The sequence below is a fragment of the Ylistrum balloti genome, unplaced genomic scaffold (assembly GCF_031769215.1).
Source record: "Ylistrum balloti isolate Yb309-2 unplaced genomic scaffold, AGI_CSIRO_Ybal_v1 Utg370728, whole genome shotgun sequence".
Taxonomy (NCBI): domain Eukaryota; kingdom Metazoa; phylum Mollusca; class Bivalvia; order Pectinida; family Pectinidae; genus Ylistrum; species Ylistrum balloti.
Window position 1 is genome coordinate 932,370 of NW_026782431.1, and position 25,739 is coordinate 958,108.

The 25,739-nt window shown below is 38.3% G+C and overlaps 1 protein-coding gene across 1 annotated transcript in view; it reads right to left on the reverse strand.

The window, feature by feature from the left end:
- The window catches only part of LOC132557826 (sodium-dependent noradrenaline transporter-like), a 73,498-nt gene extending 48,710 nt beyond the window's left edge, over positions 1-24,788 (reverse strand). The window contains exon 1 of the mRNA XM_060222352.1: positions 24,351-24,788. Coding sequence (XP_060078335.1) covers positions 24,351-24,788 — 438 coding nt within the window. The remainder of the gene's footprint in view (positions 1-24,350) is intronic.
- Positions 24,789-25,739: the final 951 nt, after the last annotated feature.

The following is a 25,739-nucleotide window of genomic DNA, read 5'->3' on the forward strand; positions in this document are numbered from 1 at the left end:
TCGCTACAGATATTCCTGTCATTTCACAGATAACTATGTAGGATTAATAACATTTCACAAATAAAAGTGAATCGTGGTTCGCACGATATTTCGTGTAGAGCTGGGGGGGTAGGGGGGGGGTGACTTATGTTTCCCGTGGCGAGACAGAGGGGGCCGGGACAGGGCCTAGTGTGATGATGGACATCTAACATTACTGCCAGGGACGGGGAGGAGATATCATAACATTTATCTCTACATAAATTGTACGGAAATAGGCCATACATATGTTATGATTGTGTACGATAGAGATAAGTCTATTGTGTATAGCAGATGTCCATGTGTTACGCTAGGTAGTAAGACTTCGTCTATCCGAACACTGTTTTCAATATAAACACAATTTTAATCAAACATTTAATAAAGGCAATTTTGATTTTTTTTTCCTCAAGTCGTTTCTTTGAAGATGTCCGTTTAAATAAGGTTTTCATATCAAGTCCTCAAATTTGTTTGGTTCAATCAAATTATAAAAACAAAACTATATAACCTATGCTACCTCTGTCTAATTTTTACTACTAAGTGTTGGCTTCCCTAAAGGATATTCACCAGGGACAGAAATTTCACGATCATATGTACATATATCCACGTTACACAACGAAAAAAAATGAACGTAAATGGAAATGTTTTTTTGTGTCGTCCCATATAAATCAAGTTGTCGTTTTGTACATTGTTGCTAGCTACGTCATCATTCTATGACGTCACAATACATTACGTCTTGGAGACGCTTTGCTCGGTCACACCATTGAAGTAGCCCAAGAAATTCAACACCAGTAAGTATTGTTATACAGGGAATCTAGAAGTTCTAAGTCTGTTTTAAAGGACAAAAAAATCTGTTCACATTCGACAATCAATACACTGTATCATTATTAATCATTCCAACTGTTTAATCTGGTAGAATAACTGTTACCCAATCACCTATCATACAGGTATATCAACATTATCCCCCTCCGTTAGCTAATTAAGGCCAGATCCACTTGTCTCACTCCTTTCCCTCGTTCTTTAATGCTGTTGATACATATTGTATTTGGTAATCTCCCTCAATGCATTCTAAAGATTATCGAATATGACATTCGGAAGTGTGTACCGAATACATTTCTCGAGTTCTGTACAGATTGTAACAAGCGGAACCATGTGCTACCTTTATACGCTCCGTGCGATGTATCTATGATGCATATTTAGCCGCATTTTACGTCTTGGGAAATGAAAATGTCCACAGTGACACATAGGTGAACAAGACTACCTTCGTTAGCGGAACACATCTGATCAATGTGTATCGCTTAATTCCCATGTCGTACATATGTCGGCAAATTGGCTGATTGAATTTTAAACACCTCCAGTTTGACTTAAGTCCAGAGTCACCACAATGGCGCCGTCATGTCGATTCAGACACAAGGTGGCACGAACAGGGGCGATACTTCATTAGAGGCTTTCCTGAAACAGATCAGACAAACTGGGCTTTGTCAGCTTATCATCAAAATACTTTGTAAATGAGTTGGCAAGCTTTCTCGTCTTGTAAGTTGCAAACCATTTAGTAAAGTACATACAATACATTTGACTAGAAGATTGAGTTCGACCTCAAGCACTGCTATACCAGGGAATGTTTCAGCCTTGTTAACGTGTTTTACACATTTCTGTTTATTGGTAAGTTACATGTATCTTGGGTTTGTCTCTCCAGATGGATCCAGATACGGATGAGTATACAGAGAAGACGGCATTCTGTCGAGCCCTGACCTACTGGCGTGACCTTGAAAAACGCTACCTCTCCCACCAGTTGATGGATAGTCTTTGTAGCACACAGGCACCAAAATCCGCCATCATCAAAATGGACACACCGGAAGTTGTAGCAGTGAATACTTCGGAAATAGGAGAGGTTCCATTCCATATTAAGTATCACAGGAATGGCCAGGAGGTGTTCCGAGTATGGATGTACTCGTCTCTTTTCCTCATGATGCTACTAATTGCCTTGATTTTCGGAAACAACCTGTTTTCAGTATGGACATGTACGGATTGCGAGGAGCCGTGCCAACAATCCTGTCAGAAATACATGTCCAGTAGTTTCTGGTTAGATCAGGCTAGCCAATATCTTCTGGACGATGATTTCCATCTCTAGATTCGCAAATTTTTACAAAGATAACCCGAAAGAAGTATTTAATATCATATCTGGAGAACTTCACAATAAAAGTACATACTCAGTATTCTGAGATAAAATCAGGTTATTTAATAGCCTGACCCAGTCAGTATTTCATTGAAAAAAAAATCGACAACCACTTAAAATAAAAATACAAAAAATTACATATCTATTGGATTTCTTGGTGAAGTAAAGTGAAGAAAATGATTTGTAAAGTATAGATGTTTGGGAGATACGCAGATATTTTTTTATTTCTAATCAAAACATCTAATAAAAGCGTTTTACACGTGCGTCTCATTTCTGTGTTTCTACCACCTTTTCTCCGACTAGTTTATTTTAAGACCGACATGAGCCGCCATCATTACGATATATCAGATATCAATATTACGGTGCGAGGTACTTTCATAAATCCATATGATTGGATCTATTACAAATAAGTCCGTAGATCTGCTACTAAGAGCGATGCAGCACTTCACGATAACCGGTCGGGACAGATAGAAGAACCCTCCCGAGCGTTCATTAATTACGATGAAATAAACTTCAGAGTAACTAAAAACATGAAAGGTTTAAAAGATTTGTATCAATGAGGATATCATCAGACGTCAAGTACCTGCGAATTCTTTACATATCTCAATAATAGACGTATTTTTCCAGTTAGATTTTTTTTCATGTACGTTACAATGCATATACAGATAATTTATCGAGCACTTCGTGATCAGGACGTATCTTAAGCCATTTTGTCCTTGCTCGGTGTTTCCCAACTTAATAACGGCGGTGTCCGCAGATTGTGTAGACAGCTGATTAACACACCAGGGTACAGTTTCATGACATCTTATGTATCATATTGCCAACACACATAACGATGTCATTTATAGCTTAAAGCGACTATAATGTTAAAAAATACTACGAGAAAACGATATAAAACGTTCTATTTTCCAATAGTATGTGACAAAACTAAGACTTTCTGTTAATTACTAAAATTAAAAGTCACTGCAACCATTTTTATTGATATCTAAACAAAAAAAAAAAAAAAGAATATAAACTTCGCTGTCTTGATCTAATTCATACATTACCACTCGTAACCCTGATGCTGCGCATGCGTATAAGCTTAGAAAGAAGCAATTTGGCGGATGCAAATACGAAAAAGCGACGAGGACCAAAAAGTTACCTTACAGAAAGTGCCAGAAAGCGAGAAGGAGTCAGACCAGAAAAGAGGACAGGCAAGAATTTATATTATATATGAGATTAACCAGGTGGAATAGCGAGGTAAGCATTATGGCTACAGTAAAGGATGGAGAGAGCAAGAGTAAGCGGAAATAGCACGAAGAAATATGTAAAAATGTAGATAATAATTAGAAGTAATTAACAACGAATAAAAGTAACCGAAAGTAAAACCGGAAGCGGTAGTCAGAAAAGGAAAAATTAAGTTGTAAGGAAAAACAGAAATAATGAAAAGTTTTGTCAAACCGGAAGTGGGCAAATAAGGAATCGGAAAATTAGAAATGAAATCAAAAGTCTATAATATGATAGTAATAAAAAGGGCAAGATTAGGTTTAAATATCAAGGTGTGACTTTGAAAGAACATGGTTTGTATATATCATCATATAAACCATTGTCTGCAATACTGTTGTTAAATCATTTACTACACAACATACGCAATGCCATAAAAAACACAGTAGACATTTTCTGACGAAGATGTACCTAATCCCCTGGACAACAAGAATATACTCCACTCCCCCACTTCCGTGTAAACCATTAACGCCTATTGCTCCCAGAATACTCGGGATACCTTTTGTTTGTAACAGATGGAGGGTGAAGGAAAAGTAATTATCACACCCCCTTCACCGACGTACCGGACGAGAAAAAACACATGGTGACAATGGAACACATGACCTTTAGTAAGTGTGTAACTGTTACCGTAGAACATGAAAACGTGTGTTTGTCGTGACGTCACAAACGATAACGTGATCACGTGACCTTAGACTGACGGGGTTGTACTAAACTATGAAGCAGGAACACGCCGTTAACACATGGGTAAATCATATTGGCGTCTAGAAGGACATACTTTATATAGATTTCTGATATAAGACTGTGATAGAATCGACTCTCACACTAGGAATGTATAACGTTAGCAATTGTTACTTTAAATGATAACTCCTGCGCCGCTGCATCGCCAGTCGACGAGAAATGGCGACAGCTCCAGGGTGTTACCCTCTATGTTTATCGAAAACGCCCGATCTAAAAATATACAAATATGCAAGAATAAATATCATAAAGAAATTACGACCAACACTGATTTTGTTTGCCTCATATTTGTAAAACTTTTGAAAGAAACATGAAAGGAAAACATATTTTACATCTAAGACGGACTCTTATCAGTACTCAAAACAAATCGGCATCCATCAGAATCAATTTGAATATACCATTGTGTCCCGATTTCAGCTGTGGGGAATTTACATTCTACAAGCTCTCTGTAATCCTTTGATTCATTCAATTTACAAAGGTAACATAATCCTCTTGAGAGGCCAGTAAAATGCTCCAATGGGTTCCATCATTGAAAAGTTCTCTTTTAGTCCGTTTTAGGTGTTAGTATTTCAGCAACCAGAAAAGCGTAAAAGGTGATGTCATAAATTGCTAATATCTAACGTCTCTACAGATGGACTCTTGTTACTTTTTTTAAATGGTAAAGAAAATGGAGGTTTGGTATTCCCTTTTGATATTGTCATCAAAGGTTTAAGTCTTACTATGATTATTATGTAGTGTCGACATTTGTCGTGTACTGTGTTTCACTCACCACAGGCTAGTTACTACTAACTACCCATTAGCCTTGTTTATTTCCCATCACCAGTTAAGGCCCCTAGTACCGAAGCCTATTTATACATCGTAATTCTAATTAAGTTCATTACAAAATTAGCGATAAAATTACTGTTATAAGATATGAAGTGTGTTTGTTTGATGACGACCCATCAAACGCCAGTCCTAAGTAGTCGATAACTTCGCCGGGCGGTCATTAATCTCACACCAGATGGTAGTAAACCAAATCGAACGCACCGCTTTACGGTTAACGTCTCTCCAGAAGTCTATGTACTGTGTCAGGAGAGCGATTTGAAGGCTATTTATATTCGATGTACATGTTGTAAAGAATTTAGTGTGTGTTGTTTGATTGAAAACATTAGATTATTCAGTTTATTCACGTATAAAACATTTACACACATTCGATTAGTCAAAATGTAACCGGAGTTATGACTGTAGGGAACAGTAAAACGAGATGTTTATGACACAAATCTTCAACAGATCATTTCTCTCCGTCAGAACTGGACCAAGGTAACATATACAATGTACATAGCTCTTCCCCTCCGCTTTTCGTCATTTTCTTCACTGAATATGATATACGTTTTAGTTTGGTACTGAACCATAACTACTTAACCTCTTGGTTCTGTTTAAGTTATCAATCAATGATTCTATTTATAAAGCCCTGACGTAAACTATCTTCACGCTTGACTTGCCCGCGGTGACTGATGACGAAGTCACCAGTGGTTAACTAAGCTAAGTATGTACTGGGATTTACTATTACTGCTAATATTTATGGTGTCTTGTAACTGGCTTCTATTTGTCGTGTTGTTATGTTGATTAATCCCGATACCTTGTCATATTAACACGACTTTTCACGATAATATAGAGATAACACATCTTTTAAGTCGACTAGTCGTGGTAACTATAGCGATACTTTGTCAAATTAACACGACTTTTCACGATAATATCGAGATAAGACATCTTTTAAGTCGACTAGTCGATAATTATAGGTACTTTGTCAAATTAACACGACTTTTACGATAATATATGACCAGTCGTGGTATCCTTAAGTACTATGACCACACGATGTTTTTCCTCGATAATGTACAGAACTGACATTGGTTAAACAATGCGCTAGAGTAAACCTCTGGGTAAGAGTTCATTTTGAACCCCCCACCCAAAGTGGCTACCAATGGGTTATTATACCTGGTAAATAAAATACAAGTGTCTAAAAGGGTTGATTTTAAGACCATGCCCCAATTTTTCTTGGTATAAACCCTTTTAGATACTTATTATAGCCTACTGGTAGTCATTTTGGGTGGGGGGTTCAAAAGGAACTCTTTCCAACCTGTTAATCCACTTTGTACTTATCACGCATATCGACATTAACTCTGTACAGTACTGGGATATCATGTGTACCCCATCCCTAACACAGGGACAAGGACAAGGTTAGGGTTAAGGTTAGGGTTAAGTTTAGGGTTAGGGTTAGGGTTAAGGTTAGGGTTAAGGTTAGGGTTAGGGTTAAGATTAGGGTTAGGGTTAGGGCAGCTTTATTCTCTTTCTTTTCAAATATTGACCAACGACAGTACATGCATTTGGAGGTAAGCCATATTTGAACATATTTAATGAAAATCAAATCCTCGGAATTCTGGTTGGCAATTTATGTTTATTGTTGACAATCACGGTAAGATCATCCAAGACTATTGCCCTACTGTGGCCGGCGGACTCATCGAAGAACTTTATTGAGACAGCCCACGAAAACCTTGCCAAATCGTTTACATTTAGATACATTGATGATTGTTCGTCTTAAAATAATGAGTTAATGTTGGGCATATCGACAAATCCATAAATCAACGACTCGCCTTTTACATCAGCCGTTTATATCCAAGGATGTGCTTTTCCGCTGTGCTGTAAAGCCACGATTTAGTGTCCCTGTTACGAATTTTCCGTTTCTATATAATGACAACCGGAATTATTCTATGTGTTAGATACAGATTCGATATTCTGAGAGTATTCTTAATGCCAGGATCTCCGTGATAGATGTCGACAGAAACACAACATAGGTGTTTCAGATAGGCAGATTCTGAAGGATGGCCGCCATCGTGTCAATAGTATCATATGTTCTTCCACAGTATATACCTATCGGTATTCGGCTCTCTTGAGTAAGTCTCTATATATCCCAGGGGTCTGTAACTAGAAAGAAACACCTTAACACTGAGATAAAGGGACGATTTAAAGAAATGTTACGAAAACTTTAAGTGTGTATCTTGAAACAACCGTAACGTGCGAGTTACACTCTCGTAAGCGAGTTTCATCATCTCGTAACCTTCCCTTATATTGACAATTGACGAGGATGCTTAGAGCTACAATTCCGGAGTCCGGTAATGGGTTTTTTTTATCTACAATAAACTTAATCACATCTGTGTCATCTGGGCAAGTGTGGTAAAGGGAAAAAGGCAAAGTTCCGAACCTGAAGAAAAAGTTATTGAAGTGCTTGGAATCACAGCAGTCCACGGAATTTCCTCGGATATAACCGACACGTTCAATACACTGCAAAAGTTTGTTGGTATTTCAATGTCTTCTACAACGTTATATTTTTATACTTCAATTTCTTTAAGTAATACATTCTAAATAAATTGTACTTGATGGTAATTTTATAGTACGCGTAGTAAAACGAAAAAGTGATAAGAAATAAGAAAAAAAAGTACGATATCTCAAATCATTATCTTGATGTTGACCTATCTAACGCCTTAGTAAACATGGAAATAAAGAAGGATCAATATTTGGTTCATTGTAAAAGATTTAAAAACCTGTTTACATGTACATCTACAAACAAGTACATAGTTAATATGAGTTAAATTTGAGGCCAGATTTACTTAAATACGTAGTCACATATAGTTAGTTGCTATGCCCACAATGTCGGATTATCGCATCTCTATTTTATAGTAACACTGTATGTTGCTCAAGACAGATTTCATCGGCATCAGTGAATTCTTTTCATTCGAAGGGGTATGATGGGGAACTTGATCAAGTCTCTCAATCAACGTATTTAAGAGAAGTTTGAAGAACAAGTTGTGCGCCTCCTTAAAACATTAATGTAGTCTAGTACGGGTTTTGTTTTTGTTTTTGTTTTTTTTGGCAAAGAAGCATTATTGAACGAGTTCGTTTGCTTACTTTTCAAGTAAATAAAAAAACATTATTCAACGAGTGTCAGTTGTATCTGATAAAGACTTTTATTTTTTTTCCAGTATACATGTACAATGTACATAATATCAAACAAGTTCATGAATAAATGTTGAAGTCAAGAAAACACTCAAGTGATGAGTTCTGTTACCACTCTATCAGATTCATCTACTTCTTCGAGTTCGGGCATGGGAAGGCGTTTGTTAATGCATATGTTGCGCAAAATTGCTGACACAATCACAACAGAAACTGCCCTCTCAGGTGATAGATGAACAGGTCTGTACATAGAGCGGAATCTCACTTTCCACAACCCAAACGAAGGTTCAATCACACAGCGTGTAGATTTATGACATAAAAATTGCATTTTCTGTCCCCTTGGGATCTCAGGTTTAACTTTGGTGTCAGCAACCATGGCTGTAATCCTTAACCACTCTCACGTAGCAGCCACCCATAATGTACCTCATTGGATTCAAATGCGGCACAAAGACTACAATTATCCAAAATGGAAGTCGTGTGTTGAGCCAGGCCATTTTGCAACAATATTAAGAAATTTTAGGTTAGCATGGCACACTCCTTGAATGTTCAAAGCATGGAATTCCTTTCGGCACACATAGTGATATTCGTCTGGAGATGGTGTCTAAGTTGGTATTAAGGTGCCTAAGACATTCGGAAATCCACGAATTTTATGAAACTCTTGTTTGATGGACAGTTGCTTCTGTCTATTCATTGGAAAAGTTATGTATCTCTCGGCTTGCCTTGTTATCAAATCAGTAACGTTTCTTACAGCTCGAGATACTGTCATTAACCCCAGGGGCTTCTCCAATGACCGACATATAACATCAGCGAGCATAGAAACACCAAGCGATCGCCACTTGTAGAGACACTGGAAGAGTCATACTTCGTCGTGTCAATCGTTTAAGGTCATTTTCAAAAGTATCACACAACTCTAAAAACGGTAATCTGAAACAACAGCACTGTCGCTTAGATAATCCAGCGGATTGGTTCTGTCACGGAACAAACGCCTTGGAACATCCCGTTCCTCGTTCAGAAATAAAGGACCGCCATTTTAGACTAAATGTGTAGTTTAAGGGAGTATCTGAGGTCCTTTAGCTAAGAGATACAAACAAAGTCATAAGAGTGCTTCTAGTTACAGAAAGCTTTCCCTTACACATGCCTAAAGTGATCTTTGCATTCCCTTACGATGTAAGAGAGCTTCGAGATACACATTTTCTAAAGATAACCTTAAGGCGGTGTTAAGTTGTACATAAGGGGGTGAGGTACTGCTATTCGTAATATGTACCATTATTCCCTTAACGGAACAGCTAAGATTGCTTCTTATTACACCTTAGCGTACAAAGGGGATTTAAGGTTACCTTAAGCCGTAAGGGAACGTCTTGTTACAGACCCCTAGTCCCGTATTTAAGAAGCTGTTCTCACGCTCAAACTCAAGATTTTGTGGTCCAAATTAATTGTACTCAAGTCGTATTCACGAAAATTCTACGCTCAAAGTTTTGAGCACGTTCTCAAGTTTTCTTGAGTATGAACAATGCTTATAATATCATTCTCGTCGTGGCGGGAGGATTGATTTGTTCATGAGAAGAGAGAGTTAAATGAAAGGCCAAAAGCTTACTGTATTTCTACATCGTCAAAAATCCACTACGAAGAAGTGTTCTAAGGCTGATTCTTAGTAACAGTTACTAGGTCTTATCATGTATATTTCCGCATTTAATCAAAGTTTAATTCGCCGATTTATTCACAAATATGATGAAACATATTTTCACTACTTTTCTGGATATTACTAGAGTTGGATGTCTATTTTATTACGGTCACATCGTGACATCACAAACTTCAATTAACTAATATCTAAACGGCGCTTACTCTTCCGGAACGCCCCATATTATGGTCTTGTCAGGGATCTCCAAGTAAATCTTTATTTTGTTCTTATTTTGCTCTCTTATAATCGACTTCTAGTTTGATAAATTATTTTGTTAACTTGTCAGTACTGCATGATTGCTATTAGATGACATTTGAAAACCAGTATAACTTTTACAGACGAGACAGATAATGTAACTTCTGTACTAAAGACGTTTTAAAGGGAGACAACTCACCAGTTTCATAATCCTGTATTGTAAATCCTTAACATGGTCTGAAGCAAAATGTTACACTTGGATAATGAACATCATCAAAACCTAAGAAAAAAAGGTACATGCCCGATTCTGTCCTTGAATACTGACAACTCATTTTGCATATTCTGATATTTTTCCTGTGGAGCAATCTATCATCTTCAGCAAAACCTACTTGTCGAGTTTATAAGGCTTAAAGTAATCACTAATCCAGACCTTGCAGTAATGTAGATTTTCTGAGCATTTCCCCCCTTCTAATACAACATGCAGACAGGGTCAGTAAAATCGATCAGATTTAGCTTTGTGCAAGATGATACCCGTTAAGTAAAAACAAATATGAACAATTTCTAATGGTATTGGGGACCGATATACATGTCCTTCAAACTCCCATTCATTTGTAAGAAAAACCAATCAGGATTGGACAAAAGTTTCACCGCAATAGCCGCTTTGGTACGGTAGTCATTTTGACCAATCGGGAGACGGAAGTGATCGTAGTGTTATAATAAACATTCATGCCAACTTTGATTAAATTCAAGGATACTAATGTCGCTTCTATGGGGAAGCCATTTTGTCCCATCTGAAAAAGGACGTTACAATTGTAAAACAAATTTTCATAAAATCGGATAATATCTAAATTTTGTTGAAGTAGAAGTCTACTATAGGCGCCCATTTTCTAACATGAAATAATGGATATCATTATTGTGTCCCGATATCACACAATACCTTTATACAAATGAACAAGTTTTCGTGAAAATCAGACGAATATTACAACGAGCGCGTGAAGTACACGTGCGAATCCTTACTTCAACGTGATAAACGAATGTTTTCTGTACCTTTATCATTGATTGTTATTATGAGTATAACGCTAAAATTTAGGATTACTGTTTCGTTTCTTTAAAATTTGCTGTGAATCATAGGTTACTGACATTAAAACTGTTCCAAACTGTTGACAGATTGTAGTAACGCTGAAGGAGAATAACGACACACATTATTGAGAGTTTAAATGCTGTTTATTCCCCCACTGTTATTTGGAGGTATTTCATATCAATGTGTAACTGTATTTCATTCTTTTTGCGATATCATGTCCCTATTTTGTTGAGGCAATATCCATCACGTGTTGATTACGTCATCACTTACACCGTTTACCTTATTAGGCAGGTTATAACATCCAAGTAATGAAGCATCAGGACATACTGAAACAATCATGTAATGATCAACATGTGTGTTGATCAGTGACGATGTTCACGGGTTCATGGAACGCTGACCACGCCTATCCAGTACTTGGAAATGAATACATGAGATATTAGCGGTGAATGTCTATTTACTTGTTGTTTAATTGTAATGAGAATGATAGCACAGGTCACATGAAATGTCTAAGACAAAAGTACTAATGGCCAAAGGCATTGGAAAACAACAACGTAACCGAAAAACATCACGTGATTTGTTGCGTAATTCCTTACTCAACAAAAACAAACCCATAAGAATAATAGCGGCTTGTGTTGAGGGCAATATACGTCACTTTGGATACAAAGAAATGTATCTGGGATTGTAATGACATTCATACACATCTAATGATACATGTGGTTCCTTTACGTTGTCCGGGATTCTCCCCGTTTCCGGTATAAACTACATATCGACATATTAAGAACAGTGGCGTAGCAGTAATGTATGCCTGTATGCTGAAACATACACTCGAATTCCGTTAAGATAGTTTTTCCTTCTGTTTTTTCTGTCAATATAAAACAAATAACCACAAATGACGCGAGAAATCCGACTATAATATCATATTCACCAAAGTATGACTTCCACAAGCATCGTTGAAATTCTATAAAACTTTCATTGTTGTGATTAGGGTATTAGACATGCCAAAATGATTAATAAATATCCGGATATCTGTTTTAAATAAGCTCCAAAATAATTCCTATTAACAGAAAGGTCAGTATGATGAGGGCCAACGCAATGATTCAATTTTATTCGAAATGTGAACGGTTTTATGTAAAGCCTTATTTCTATCGTCCATATTTTACACCAGATTTAATTGAAGTTGAGTTTGGATTTGGATTTTATCGACTTATTGGAACTTTTTTCGTTGTTTAAGTGTTTAAGAACAAAACTAATCCCCACGAATAGTAAGGACAAAAGACAAGAAAGAAAACACACACCTTATTGGGAAATGTAATAAACCAAATAGAGTTCTCACCTATTAAAACGTAGGTATTATTGTACCTGGAGTAAAGTACACTACACCACGGACTGGAGAAGACGCGCTGTGGGGGGTCTGTGTTACTATTGTATCAGCTGATGATGAGAGCATTGTGTCTGGTGTAAATCTTTATTGACAACAGCTATTGGCGATGGTAACGTATCTGTATGTTTACCCGGTAACAACCTTTAAATGGATCTCGGTATCAGATCTGACAGAAATATTAACGACGTGTACGATATGGCGGCACTTTGTTACTCGTTTGTAAGTGTTTAAGTCTCTCTGGTGTACAGCCTCCTTCAGCTAAAATGGTAGCAATGCCATTACATGACAAGGTCAAAGGTCAACTGCTGGTGACTGATACCTGACCAGAAGTTTGCATTAACCGCTGACAGACACTTGAACAAGCAAATTATTTCCGTCAAGACACAGTATCTTAAATTCCGTGTTTATTTGTGATGTTTGTATTTTGTTAACATGCACATGCACTCAGCTTCTTGAGAAAGTCAAAAGGCTTATCCTGAAGTTAATGAAACATTTTCACATCCAATCAAAGCGGAAATTGAAAAAGAAGCTGAAGTTGGTGCTGTTTAGAGTGTAAAATACCGTGTTATACTTACTCTTGTACAGCAGCGAGCGAACTGTAACTACCTATCTCCTTCTGTGGCTAGATAACACTTCGCCTTGATTATAAAACAGGAAGTATCTAGCGTGGCTAGATAACACTTCGCCTTGATTATAAAACAGGAAGTATCTAGCGTGGCTAGATAGCACTTCGCCTTGATTATAAAACAGGAAGTATCTAGCGTGGCTAGATAACACTTCGCCTTGATTATAAAACAGGAAGTATCTAGCGTGGCTAGATAACACTTCGCCTTGATTATAAAACAGGAAGTATCTAGCGTGGCTAGATAACACTTCGCCTTGATTATAAAACAGGAAGTATCTAGCGTGGCTAGATAACAATTCGCCTTGATTATAAAACAGGAAGTATCTAGCGTGGCTAGATAACACTTCGCCTTGATTATAAAACAGGAAGTATCTAGCGTGGCTAGATAACACTTCGCCTTGATTATAAAACAGGAAGTATCTAGCGTGGCTAGATAACACTTCGCCTTGATTATAAAACAGGAAGTATCTAGCGTGGCTAGATAACACTTCGCCTTGATTATAAAACAGGAAGTATCTAGCGTGGCTAGATAACACTTTGCGTTGAATTATAAAACAGGAAGTATCTAGCGTGGCTAGATAACACTTTGCATTGAATTATAAAACAGGATGTGTCATTTGTGTCTAGACAACACTTTGCGTTGAATTATAAAACAGGATATGACTTTTGTGTCTAGATAACACTGCGTTTAATTATAAAACAGGATGTGTCTTTTGTGTCTAGAAAACATGTCATCCTGAATTATAAAACAAGAAATATTTTCTGTGTGTATAGAACACTTCGCCCTGAATTTTAAAAAAGAAATAAAAAACATGATGTGTCTTCCGTGTGTACGGAACATTACTTATTGTAAGATCGATGCCCAAGCTCGTCTTTATATAATTACTGATTTCTATTGAACGCAGACTTTATCAAATACATTTTTCGCATAATGTTTGGAGAAACAAAGGAAAAATATTGAAGATATATCAAACATACTTTCACGAACCTATTAGAAGTAGTTTTTGGTGAAGAGATTCACACAGAATACAGTGTTTTGGAGGATATATTAGAACTCTGAAATGGTATCTAAAAGTTCTTCCAACAGGATGTGTTTGTTTTGTTTTCTTCTTACAGAACGGAACCACAACAGAAATGTTTACGGAAATAATACAAGCTATTTCCACGTCAAAATGATTACTTCTTCATTTAGAAGACGACCAAACATTCGCTTAAGGATGTTCATCGTGTTTTGAAGTGTTGACACTTAAAAGCAACTTTCCTCCAAATGATTGTGTATAGCGGTTCGGCACTCCTCAGTCGACTTCCTACCTGTCTGTCTGGTCCAGAGATGGTAGATGTCATTATTCCTAAGTGTGACCTCAGTCGCCCAGCGAGACTAAACTATCGCGATCTGGACCTAACACTCTTGTCTATGTGCAATTCAAACTGCTGACGTGTTATCAGCATCCATCAACGTGTCAAAACATTCAATCTGTCGTTACTGCCACAATCACAAACCAGAACATTCCAGTCGCCCGTGATTGTTTCTCCCACGTAACTTTTTACCAGTGTTGAGCCAGCGCCACCTACCAATATGTAAGAATACAACCCCATTTATTGCCCTTTAATCAAGAGGGCCATCTGTCAGTGAATCGTTGACCAATTTTTACAGAGCAACAAAGTGCACTGTATGATATACAAAACCCTTGTTACCAGGTACTACAATGGTTTCCGGTGGCTTGTTTGTCCACCGTTTTTATTTATCACAATGACTCATTGTCTATCCTCATACACAAATTGTTTATATAGAAATATTCGTAGTTTTAATGTATGGCGCTATATGAAAGTGTTTTTCTATATCCTGAAGCTGATGAGATGGTTAACTTTACACGGGACGGAGAGAAAAGTGACTTACACTTTCTTTCATTCCCTTGCACGGCTTTAAACACATTTCTACCCATTATTCGTGGCAATTTCAACATCATGGAACAATACAGATTCCTATGTATATGTTAAGTTTGAAAATAACCCCTAATTCGAAAACAACAACGGCACACACAGACTTCAGTAATTAGTGATAGTAGAATGTTTCCACACGGCCAGATTTTCTTTCCTTTTGTAAGTACCTTACTATGTAGGACAACAATTGTGGACAATACAGATACGTCTAAACGTGTAAACAGTGAAAGCTTACCCGGTATATTTAGCCTCCAAACGTTTGGTCTTATTTCCTCTCGGACAAGGCCATGGAGGGTGATATATATGTACCATGTGCGATGTTGTTTTTTCCACACATACGTTCCTATTAAATCTACGTTATTATTCATGTGCTTGTATTCCATTAACTTATTGTACAAGCCGATATTCGAATGAGTTTTCTATTTTCTTCTACTTTCAAGCATTCAACTGAACGAAGATGTTTTAATTTCAGGACGTTGACAGTCATTTAAACACCGTTGTTATCCAGGTCTCAATCATTGACTATTGTCGGTAGTGTGTCTGTCTAAAGTCTGTGTTGGTATCACGGTATCAACCATTGTCGGTAGTGTGTCTGTCTAAAGTCTGTGTTGGTATCACGGTATCAACCATTGTCGGTAGTAAGTCTGTCTAAAGTCTGTGTTGGTATCAATCATTGTCGGTAGTGTGTCTGTCTTAAGACTGCTATCTTGAAGTTGAGTTGTGTGTTATGCGTGTAAATATTGTAAATACTGTTTAAGACTATCTTATCGGGATGGATGGATGGCCTCCTGCCAACCTTCTCCCTCCTTCCATCGTTACAGTGGTGAGATAATTACACTCGTTCTGTCGTCATTAACAATTAAGTGCCCATGTTAACAAGGATGTGGTGTGGCAACTTATCAAGTTATCGTGAAGTCGTGATTGTCAACGTGACGTAATAACAGATCTATCTGACATCTGTATCTTACCTGTGTTACATAGGTGTGCAATTAGGAAAGCAAGTGTTACAGCATCTCCCACACGGAACGTCTTTTATGTAAACAATACTTGTGCTACAATAGGCCATAAACATGTTTTAATTTGTGTATACATTGTCTTATCCCAAATAAGCTGTCGGATATTGGAAGATATGTATTTGTCATAGCCATACAGAGAAAGGCTGAAAAAACCAAAAACGTGTGCTTGAAAAGTGGAATATTTATCTGAAAGATGTAAGAAAATCTATATACACAGACAGAAATCCAGGTAAAACAGTACACTTAAGTGATGGAATATTTATCATAGACACACTGTTGGTTTAAAGTACCCTTCCATGATTGTTGTTTTTTTCATTTATGGATAGCAATGTTCCCGTTTTCCGAACCTATGGCATTAACATGTCGCAGTTGATTCGATATTCTATGGCCTGTTGCCAATATCACGATTTTCACGCAAGATGTGGGCAGCTATCTGATAAATTCACAATACGAGAGTTGCAGGTTGATGAAAATTAAGGACAAGTTTAACGGTCGTCAAATGATTGTATTAAGAAATATAATATTTCCATTTTGGAGTGACATGGAGTTAGACGTTTTTGATGCCCGTTAGTATATAGTGGTGTATTTGTTGTTCTCATTAAAAAAACACATTTAATTAGATTGACCAAATATTTACACGCCTGGAGTTGTCGATGATGCAGAAGACGCTTACTCTTCTTGCATTTTTTTCAGAATTTTTCCTGTAAATCTTTCTTTGTCCACTGAATTACTTACGAGCCCTAGAAGGACGAAACTGCTGTATGATGCAGCATTACTGACGAACCCTAGAAGGACGAAACTGCTGTATGATGCAGCATCACTGACGAGCCATAGAAGGACGAAACAGCTGTATGATGCAGCATCACTTACGAGCCATAGAAGGACAAACAGCTGTATGATGTAGCATCACTGACGAGCCCTAGAAGGACGAAACAGCTGTATGATGTAGCATCACTGACGAGCCCTAGAAGGACGAAACTGCTGTATGATGTAGCATCACTAACGAGCCATAGAAGGACGAAACTGCTGTATGATGCAGCATCACTGACGAGCCCTAGAAGGACGAAACTGCTGTATGATGCAGCATCACTGACGAGCCCTAGAAGGACGAAACTGCTGTATGATGCAGCATCACTGACGAGCCCTAGAAGGACGAAACTGCTGTATGATGCTGTCACATTTATAATTGGACTCTATTGTATCTTAACTAAATTAGAAGATAGATGTTTATGTGTCTTTTATACAACCTTCTGAAACAAGTCACTAATTAAATGTTGATTTGCGAGTTGTATTTCTACGTTGTATGACATTCATTGAGTTTTTGGAGCTTGTACACCTCCCTAACTGGTTGTTTTACTTTGATTTCGATTGATTTCGACTAATTTGAATCTTTCTCGGTGTCATCCTAGTTATTGAGTTTGATTTCATATTTTCTCTCCTGTATCTATCTTCTAACATTGACAGGTGCTTCTGCTGTATTTTCTATGATGGTCCAGATATAATACTATGTAAAGAATATTTGCGGTTAAGGAACTGATGCGGCAATGCTGTAAAATCTGGTTCTCAGAGGAAGGCCATAGCAGTGATCAACACTGCGAAAATTTCACTAAATTACTGGCTGGGTTTGATGTTTTACTCGTTGTATTAGGCCCACTGAAGCATTTCAATACAAAGTTGGTTAACAAGGAAGTTAACTGGTTATGGCGTCTGGTCCAATGTGTATATATCACCAACTGTTTAATATGTTAGCAAGGATGTGCTGTTGTACAGTTTATGTTATAGGATCCTGAAATAGTCTAGCGGTACTCTTTGTACATCATAGCAAAGAAACTGTAAAGTGGCAACAAAAACAATATCAGTGTAAATACAGAGAAATATACTGGAAAAAACTGAAATATGTATAACTCCTTACTAACGTGCGCTTTGTACAATCTGGCATTGTAAATGATATATATGTTGTACTAGAATCCATAGTATGGTTAGAAATGCTATAAATATCAGATATCTGCTGATCAGCTGTTCTTACTAATCAGTGTATAATCAAAACGTTTTTTAATATCGCTTAGGTGTCAATATATACGGGTATCCTCCGGTTTACTTATAATACATCTATAATCTAGATTGATGGAACATCATCTTTACAAAACAGAAAATCACGTATTGGTAGATATTTTTAAATCTATAAAAAAAGCGCGCATTTTAGTAACTTATATGTCCACTAACAAGGTTTCGCATGAAATTGTGTCTGTGAATCAATCCCTCTCACATTATGTACACCGACCATAGACAACACTGTGTACACCGACCATAGACAACACTGTGTATACCGATCATAGACAACACTGTGTAAATCGTCATGTATACCGACCATAGACAACACTGTGTACACCGACCATAGACAACACTTTGTAAATCGTCATGTATACCGATCATAGACAACACTGTGTAAATCGTCATGTATACCGACCATAGACAACACTGTGTACACCGACCATAGACAACACTTTGTAAATCGTCATGTACACCGACCATAGACAATACTGTGTAAATCGTCATGTACACGGACCATAGACAACACTGTGTACACCGACCAAGGACAACACTGTGTTCACCGACCATAGACAACATTGTGTACACCGACCGTAGACAACATTGTGTAAATCGTAATGTACACCGACCATAGACAATACTGTGTAAATCGTCGTGTACACCGACCAAGGACAACACTGTGTTCACCGACCATAGACAACATTGTCTACACCGACCATAGACAATACTGTGTAAATCGTCATGTACACCGACCATAGACAATACTGTGTAAATCGTCGTGTACACCGACCATAGACAACACTGTGTACACCGACCATAGACAACACTGTGTACACCAACCATAGACAACACTTTGTAAATCGTCATCTACACCGACCATAGACAATACTGTGTACACCGACCATAGACAATACTGTGTAAATCGTCATGTACACCGACCATATACAACAATGTGTAAATCGTCATGTACACGGACCATAGACAACACTGTGTACACCAACCATAGACAACACTGTGTACACCGACCATAGACAACATTGTGTAAATCGTCATGTACACCGACCATAGACAACACTGTGTAAACCGACCATAGACAACACTGTGTACAACGACCAAGGACAACACTGTGAACACCGACCATAGACAACACTGTGTAAATCGTCATGTACACAAACCATAGACAACATTGTGTATACCGATCATAGACAACACTGTGTAAATCGTCATGTATACCGACCATAGACAACACTGTGTACACCGACCATAGACAACACTTTGTAAATCGTCATGTATACCGACCAAAGACAACACTGTGTACACCGACCATATACAACAATGTGTAAATCGTCATGTACACGGACCATAGACAACACTGTGTACACCAACCATAGACAACACTGTGTACACCGACCATAGACAACATTGTGTAAATCGTCATGTACACCGACCATAGACAACACTGTGTAAACCGACCATAGACAACACTGTGTACAACGACCAAGGACAACACTGTGAACACCGACCATAGACAACACTGTGTAAATCGTCATGTACACAAACCATAGACAACATTGTGTATACCGATCATAGACAACACTGTGTAAATCGTCATGTATACCGACCATAGACAACACTGTGTACACCGACCATAGACAACACTTTGTAAATCGTCATGTATACCGACCAAAGACAACACTGTGTACACCGACCATAGACAACACTGTGTAAATCGTCATGTATACCGACCATAGACAACACTGTGTACACCGACCATAGACAATACTTTGTAAATCGTCATGTACACCGACCATAGACAATACTGTGTAAATCGTCATGTACACGGACCATAGACAACACGGTGTACACCGACAAGGACAACACTGTGTTCACCGACCATAGGCAACATTGTGTACACCGACCATAGACAACATTGTGTAAATCGTCATGTACACCGACCATAGACAATACTGTGTAAATCGTCGTGTACACCGACCAAGGACAACACTGTGTTCACCGACCATAGACAACATTGTCTACACCGACCATAGACAATACTGTGTAAATCGTCATGTACACCGACCATAGACAATACTGTGTAAATCGTCGTGTACACCGACCATAGACAACACTGTGTACACCGACCATAGACAACACTGTGTACACCAACCATAGATAACATTTTGTAAATCGTCATCTACACCGACCATAGACAATACTGTGTACACCGACCATAGACAATACTGTGTAAATCGTCATGTACACCGACCATATACAACAATGTGTAAATCGTCATGTACACGGACCATAGACAACACTGTGTACACCAACCATAGACAACACTGTGTACACCGACCATAGACAACATTGTGTAAATCGTCATGTACACCGACCATAGACAACACTGTGTAAACCGACCATAGACAACACTGTGTACAACGACCAAGGACAACACTGTGAACACCGACCATAGACAACACTGTGTAAATCGTCATGTACACAAACCATAGACAACACTATGTACACCGACCATAGACAACACTGTGTACACTGACCATAGAAAACACTGTGTAGATCGTCATGAACACGGACCATAGACCACACTTTGTACTCCGACCATAGATAACACTGAGTATACCGACCATAGATAACACTTTGTACTCCGACCATAGATATTAATGAGTATACCGACCATAGACAGCACTTTGTACTCCGACCATCGATAACACTGAGTATACCTACCATCGATAACACTGAGTATACCGATCATAGATAACACTGTGTATACCGACCATAGATAACACTGTGTACACCGACCATAGACAACACTGTGTATACCGACCATAGACAACACTTTGTACTCCGACCATAGATAACACTGAGTATACCTACCATAGATAACACTGAGTATACCGACCATAGACAATACTGTGTATACCGACCATAGACAACACTGTGTACACCGACCATAGACAACACTTTGTAAATCGTCATCTACACCGACCATAGACAATACTGTGTACACCGATCATAGACAATACTGTGTAAATCGTCATGTACACCGACCATATACAACAATGTGTAAATCGTCATGTACACGGACCATAGACAACTCTGTGTACACCAACCATAGACAACACTGTGTACACCGACCATAGACAACATTGTGTAAATCGTCATGTACACCGACCATAGACAACACTGTGTAAACCGACCATAGACAACACTGTGTACAACGACCAAGGACAACACTGTGAACACCGACCATAGACAACACTGTGTAAATCGTCATGTACACAAACCATAGACAACACTATGTACACCGACCATAGACAACACTGTGTACACTGACCATAGAAAACACTGTGTAGATCGTCATGAACACGGACCATAGACCACACTTTGTACTCCGACCATAGATAACACTGAGTATACCGACCATAGATAACACTTTGTACTCCGACCATAGATATTAATGAGTATACCGACCATAGACAGCACTTTGTACTCCGACCATCGATAACACTGAGTATACCTACCATAGATAACACTGAGTATACCGACCATAGATAACACTGTGTATACCGAACATAGATAACACTGTGTACACCGACCATAGACAACACTGTGTATACCGACCATAGACAACACTTTGTACTCCGACCATAGATAACACTGAGTACACCTACCATAGATAACACTGAGTATACCGACCATAGACAATACTGTGTATACCGACCATATATAACACTGTGTATACCGACCATAGACAACACTTTGTACTCCGACCATAGATAACACTGAGTATACCTACCATACTGAGTATACCGACCATAGACAATACTGTGTATACCGACCATAGATAACACTGTGTACACCGACCATAGACTACACTGTGTATACCGACCATAGATAACACTGTGTAAATCGTTTCGCTATTCTAGTATGGGACAACATTTCGGTTACTTTTAATGACAATGATTATAAACATCACGTGGATGATAAATATAGAATATATACACATTCTTCTAAAAACGCTAGCAGACCATCAATGGGTGGGAACTCAAACTGTAAATAATTAGCATTATTAATATCAGGAATGAGATATACGCAAACATTTCTGGTCCATAACTAGCCCACAAACACGCGCATTAATGGTTGATGAAACTTACATTGGTCGTTATAACAAACGATATGTTTACGTTATAATCAAAAGCTGTATTTGAAATCTACATCAAGGTTTAACATACGTTTAACCAGTATATTCCAGTAATAACTTCTGATAGCAATCTATTTTAAGAATGAAATAATTCTCTACATGCCAGTAAATATATTAAGGTGTGTCCCTCCGTCAGTGTGATCTCAGATAGCAGCGCTCATAACGATATATAAAGTTGATGGGCTGTTAAACCATCACATATATCTATATATAAGCATTGATTATCTTTAACAAACAATCACGTGGTGATCGCTAGCACCGGTAAATATAAAATGTATTAATCTGTATTTAGATACACTTAACAATGGTGTCGTCCGTAACGCCTCAAGGTAGATACTTTACAATGGTATCGTCCGTAACGCCAAACGGTAGACACTTTACAATGGTATCGTCCGTAACACCATACGGTAGACACTTTACAATGGTATCGTCCGTAACGCCTCAAGGTAGATACTTTACAATGGTATCGTCCGTAACGCCATACGGTAGACACTTTACAATGGTATCGTCCGTAACGCCATACGGTAGACACTTTACAATGGTATCGTCCGTAACGCCAAACGGTAGACACTTTACATTGGCATCGTCCGTAACGCCATACGGTAGACGCTTTACAATGGTATCGTCCGTAACGCCATACGATAGACACATTACAATGGTATCGTCCGTAACGCCAAACGTTTGAGTGAATATAAATTTTGCAATGTTATCGTCCATAACGTGGGAGGGCACAAACATCAAACAAGTGGTATCGTGCGTAACGTGGGATGGCACAAACATCAAAAAGTAGTCCGTAAGGTCGAAATATAATTTGTAAAGCAACTAAATGTTCAAGTGACATTTAAATGACCTTGACCTGTCATGGTGCCCAAAGTAGCATCATATACTGCGCCTTATATATTATACATGAGAGATGACATCGAAATAGCCACGACTTGTCATGGTTCCCATTTAATGACCCGAGCTATGTTCTTATGAACTAGAAAATGCTCTTATTCTGTATACAACTAGCATATTTGACGTGACGTCATTGGTTATGCTGAAGAGTTTAATCCTCTTAGCCGTGTTAGCAATGTGCTGGTAACGATGACGTTCGTAGTAAAGCGATCATTGGTGATATACTGGCATCATTTTCGTGGTGATATACTGCCATCATTTTCGTGGTGATATACTGCCATCCTTTTCGTGGTGATATACTGCCATTATTTCTGTGGTGATGTACTGCTATCATTTTCGTGGTGGTATACTGTGGTAAATGTGTTGTAGAAAACCAGAAAATAAATGTATGTGGTCGGTTACCGTATACTACAGGTTCTATCAAACAGAAACTTCAGGAAACCGTGTAATTGGGTAAATTTATTTCTTTATCTGCGAAGAAATCAAACGATACTATCCTCTTGTGGCTAGAAAATGTCATTCTCTCGGACATTAGCACACAAAACGTCAGCACGTTCTTCTCTCAGTAACACGAGGTCGAGAAAGGCAGGTTTTTAATGTGAATATTGTTTATGTCAAAGAGATGGTGTAATGTTTTTTGTGACAGTAAACTTCAGTGGGTAAAACACAAACATCGCCGAGGGCTATGTATATATGTAGGTAATCATATCTTATACAAACCGCTTAATGTTATTCTAGGTCACACAACATTCATTTAGTAAGAGTTTATTTGTGATGGAGAGGGTCAGACCTCGCGCAATTCTGTATCATTGTTTATTAAGCTATGAATAATTAAATATTGAAAACAACCTTCAGAAGTGATAGATATTCACATCAACATGTATTTCCAGTTGTATTAATTAACATTTATGAATTAAACGCAGTCATTACAAGTCTACTGCATTACAATACTCTGCAAAACCACAAGTACACAGTCACGTAATTTAATGGAAAAATGTTCAGAGACAAAAAAGTTAATGTTGATAGCAAAATCTGGATTTAAATGGCAAAACCAACGTCAACAGAATGTGATATAGAAAATAAGATAAGGAAACTTACCCTTTTGGGGGCGTTTTCGAATCCTTCTTCTGGACAGAACTCTGCAAGATTTAACATAAGCTGGACTTCAGAGGCCACAAATAAAATTGTCGCGCTCCACTTGGAGCCGCGCCTCTGACCGTCAACAGGGGGCGCCTCCAGTGACGAGTCCGAGTCGCTAACGCCGTTTTCTTTGACATCATCATCCGCGTCCGGTAATGCGTTCTGTGTGGCACTATTAGAGCTCGTGACGTCAAAACGACGGCACGACGCGGGGGTATTATTGATGGGCGTATCCCCATGTCCCAAAATAATGGGGATGATCTCTTCATCCCTTTTGGGAGGCTGGGGGTCAAGGTTTACGATTGTAGTATTGAATTCCTGTGAGGACTCGTCGTCGAGGTAGCCGGAGGCAACAACGGACAGCTCAGTGTAGGTTGTGTTACCTGGCCTCGTCATTCATATGGTTCAATGAAAGCTCACAACAATGGCCGGTTACCAACCCAACAACATTGTGACGCTAACAAGTACTACCTAGACACCTTTATCACCATTGGGGTGCGTCCCCTTCATACACACAGAAGCCCGATTACATTGTGCAGTTAACTTTGTAGAGTGATAAAATCTAAGGATTTGGAAATTCCTTCCATGAGAGGAGACTTATACTGGCACGCTAGTAAGGAAGGTGGCCGAGCGAGTGGTACCCACCCTCCGAACACGTACACATGCACGTGTAGATGGACCTATCGGAGGCGCTCTCTCCTGTGCCTCCAGGTTGTTCCTTAACGTTCACACCTGGACGGCAATGCTCCATTCTCTGTTCTCCAATACAACAAGGCACCATGGCTGTCGAGATCAGAGAGCTCACTCTGACTAAGAAACATTTTTTCGATACAATGTGATGTGTAAATTAGAAACAAAAAACAATTTCCTTTTTAGCACAAATATCTAAAAAAATTTCTTAATATACGCGTGTTCTGTAAGAATCAGTTTATTGAAACAAATTTTTACTTAGCTTGAACCTAGATTGAAAATACTGAAATAATTAATCACATTCTACTGTACTTAACAATACAACCTTCTCACACCTGTAAGTATATAGTACCGTTAGGAATTATGATTATATACAAAACTCAATTTGGGTGAAATGTGTTATATTCAGTGACTTGTTACGCAGATGTACCGCATCATCGTACAACCACATACACCACAACATCATCATACAACCACATAAAACACGACATCGTCATACAACCACATAAAACACGACATCGTACAACCACATAAAACACGACATTATCATACAACCACATAAAACACATCATCATACAACTACATAAAACACGACATCATACAACCACATAAAACACATCATCATACAACCAAATAAAACACAACATCATCATACAA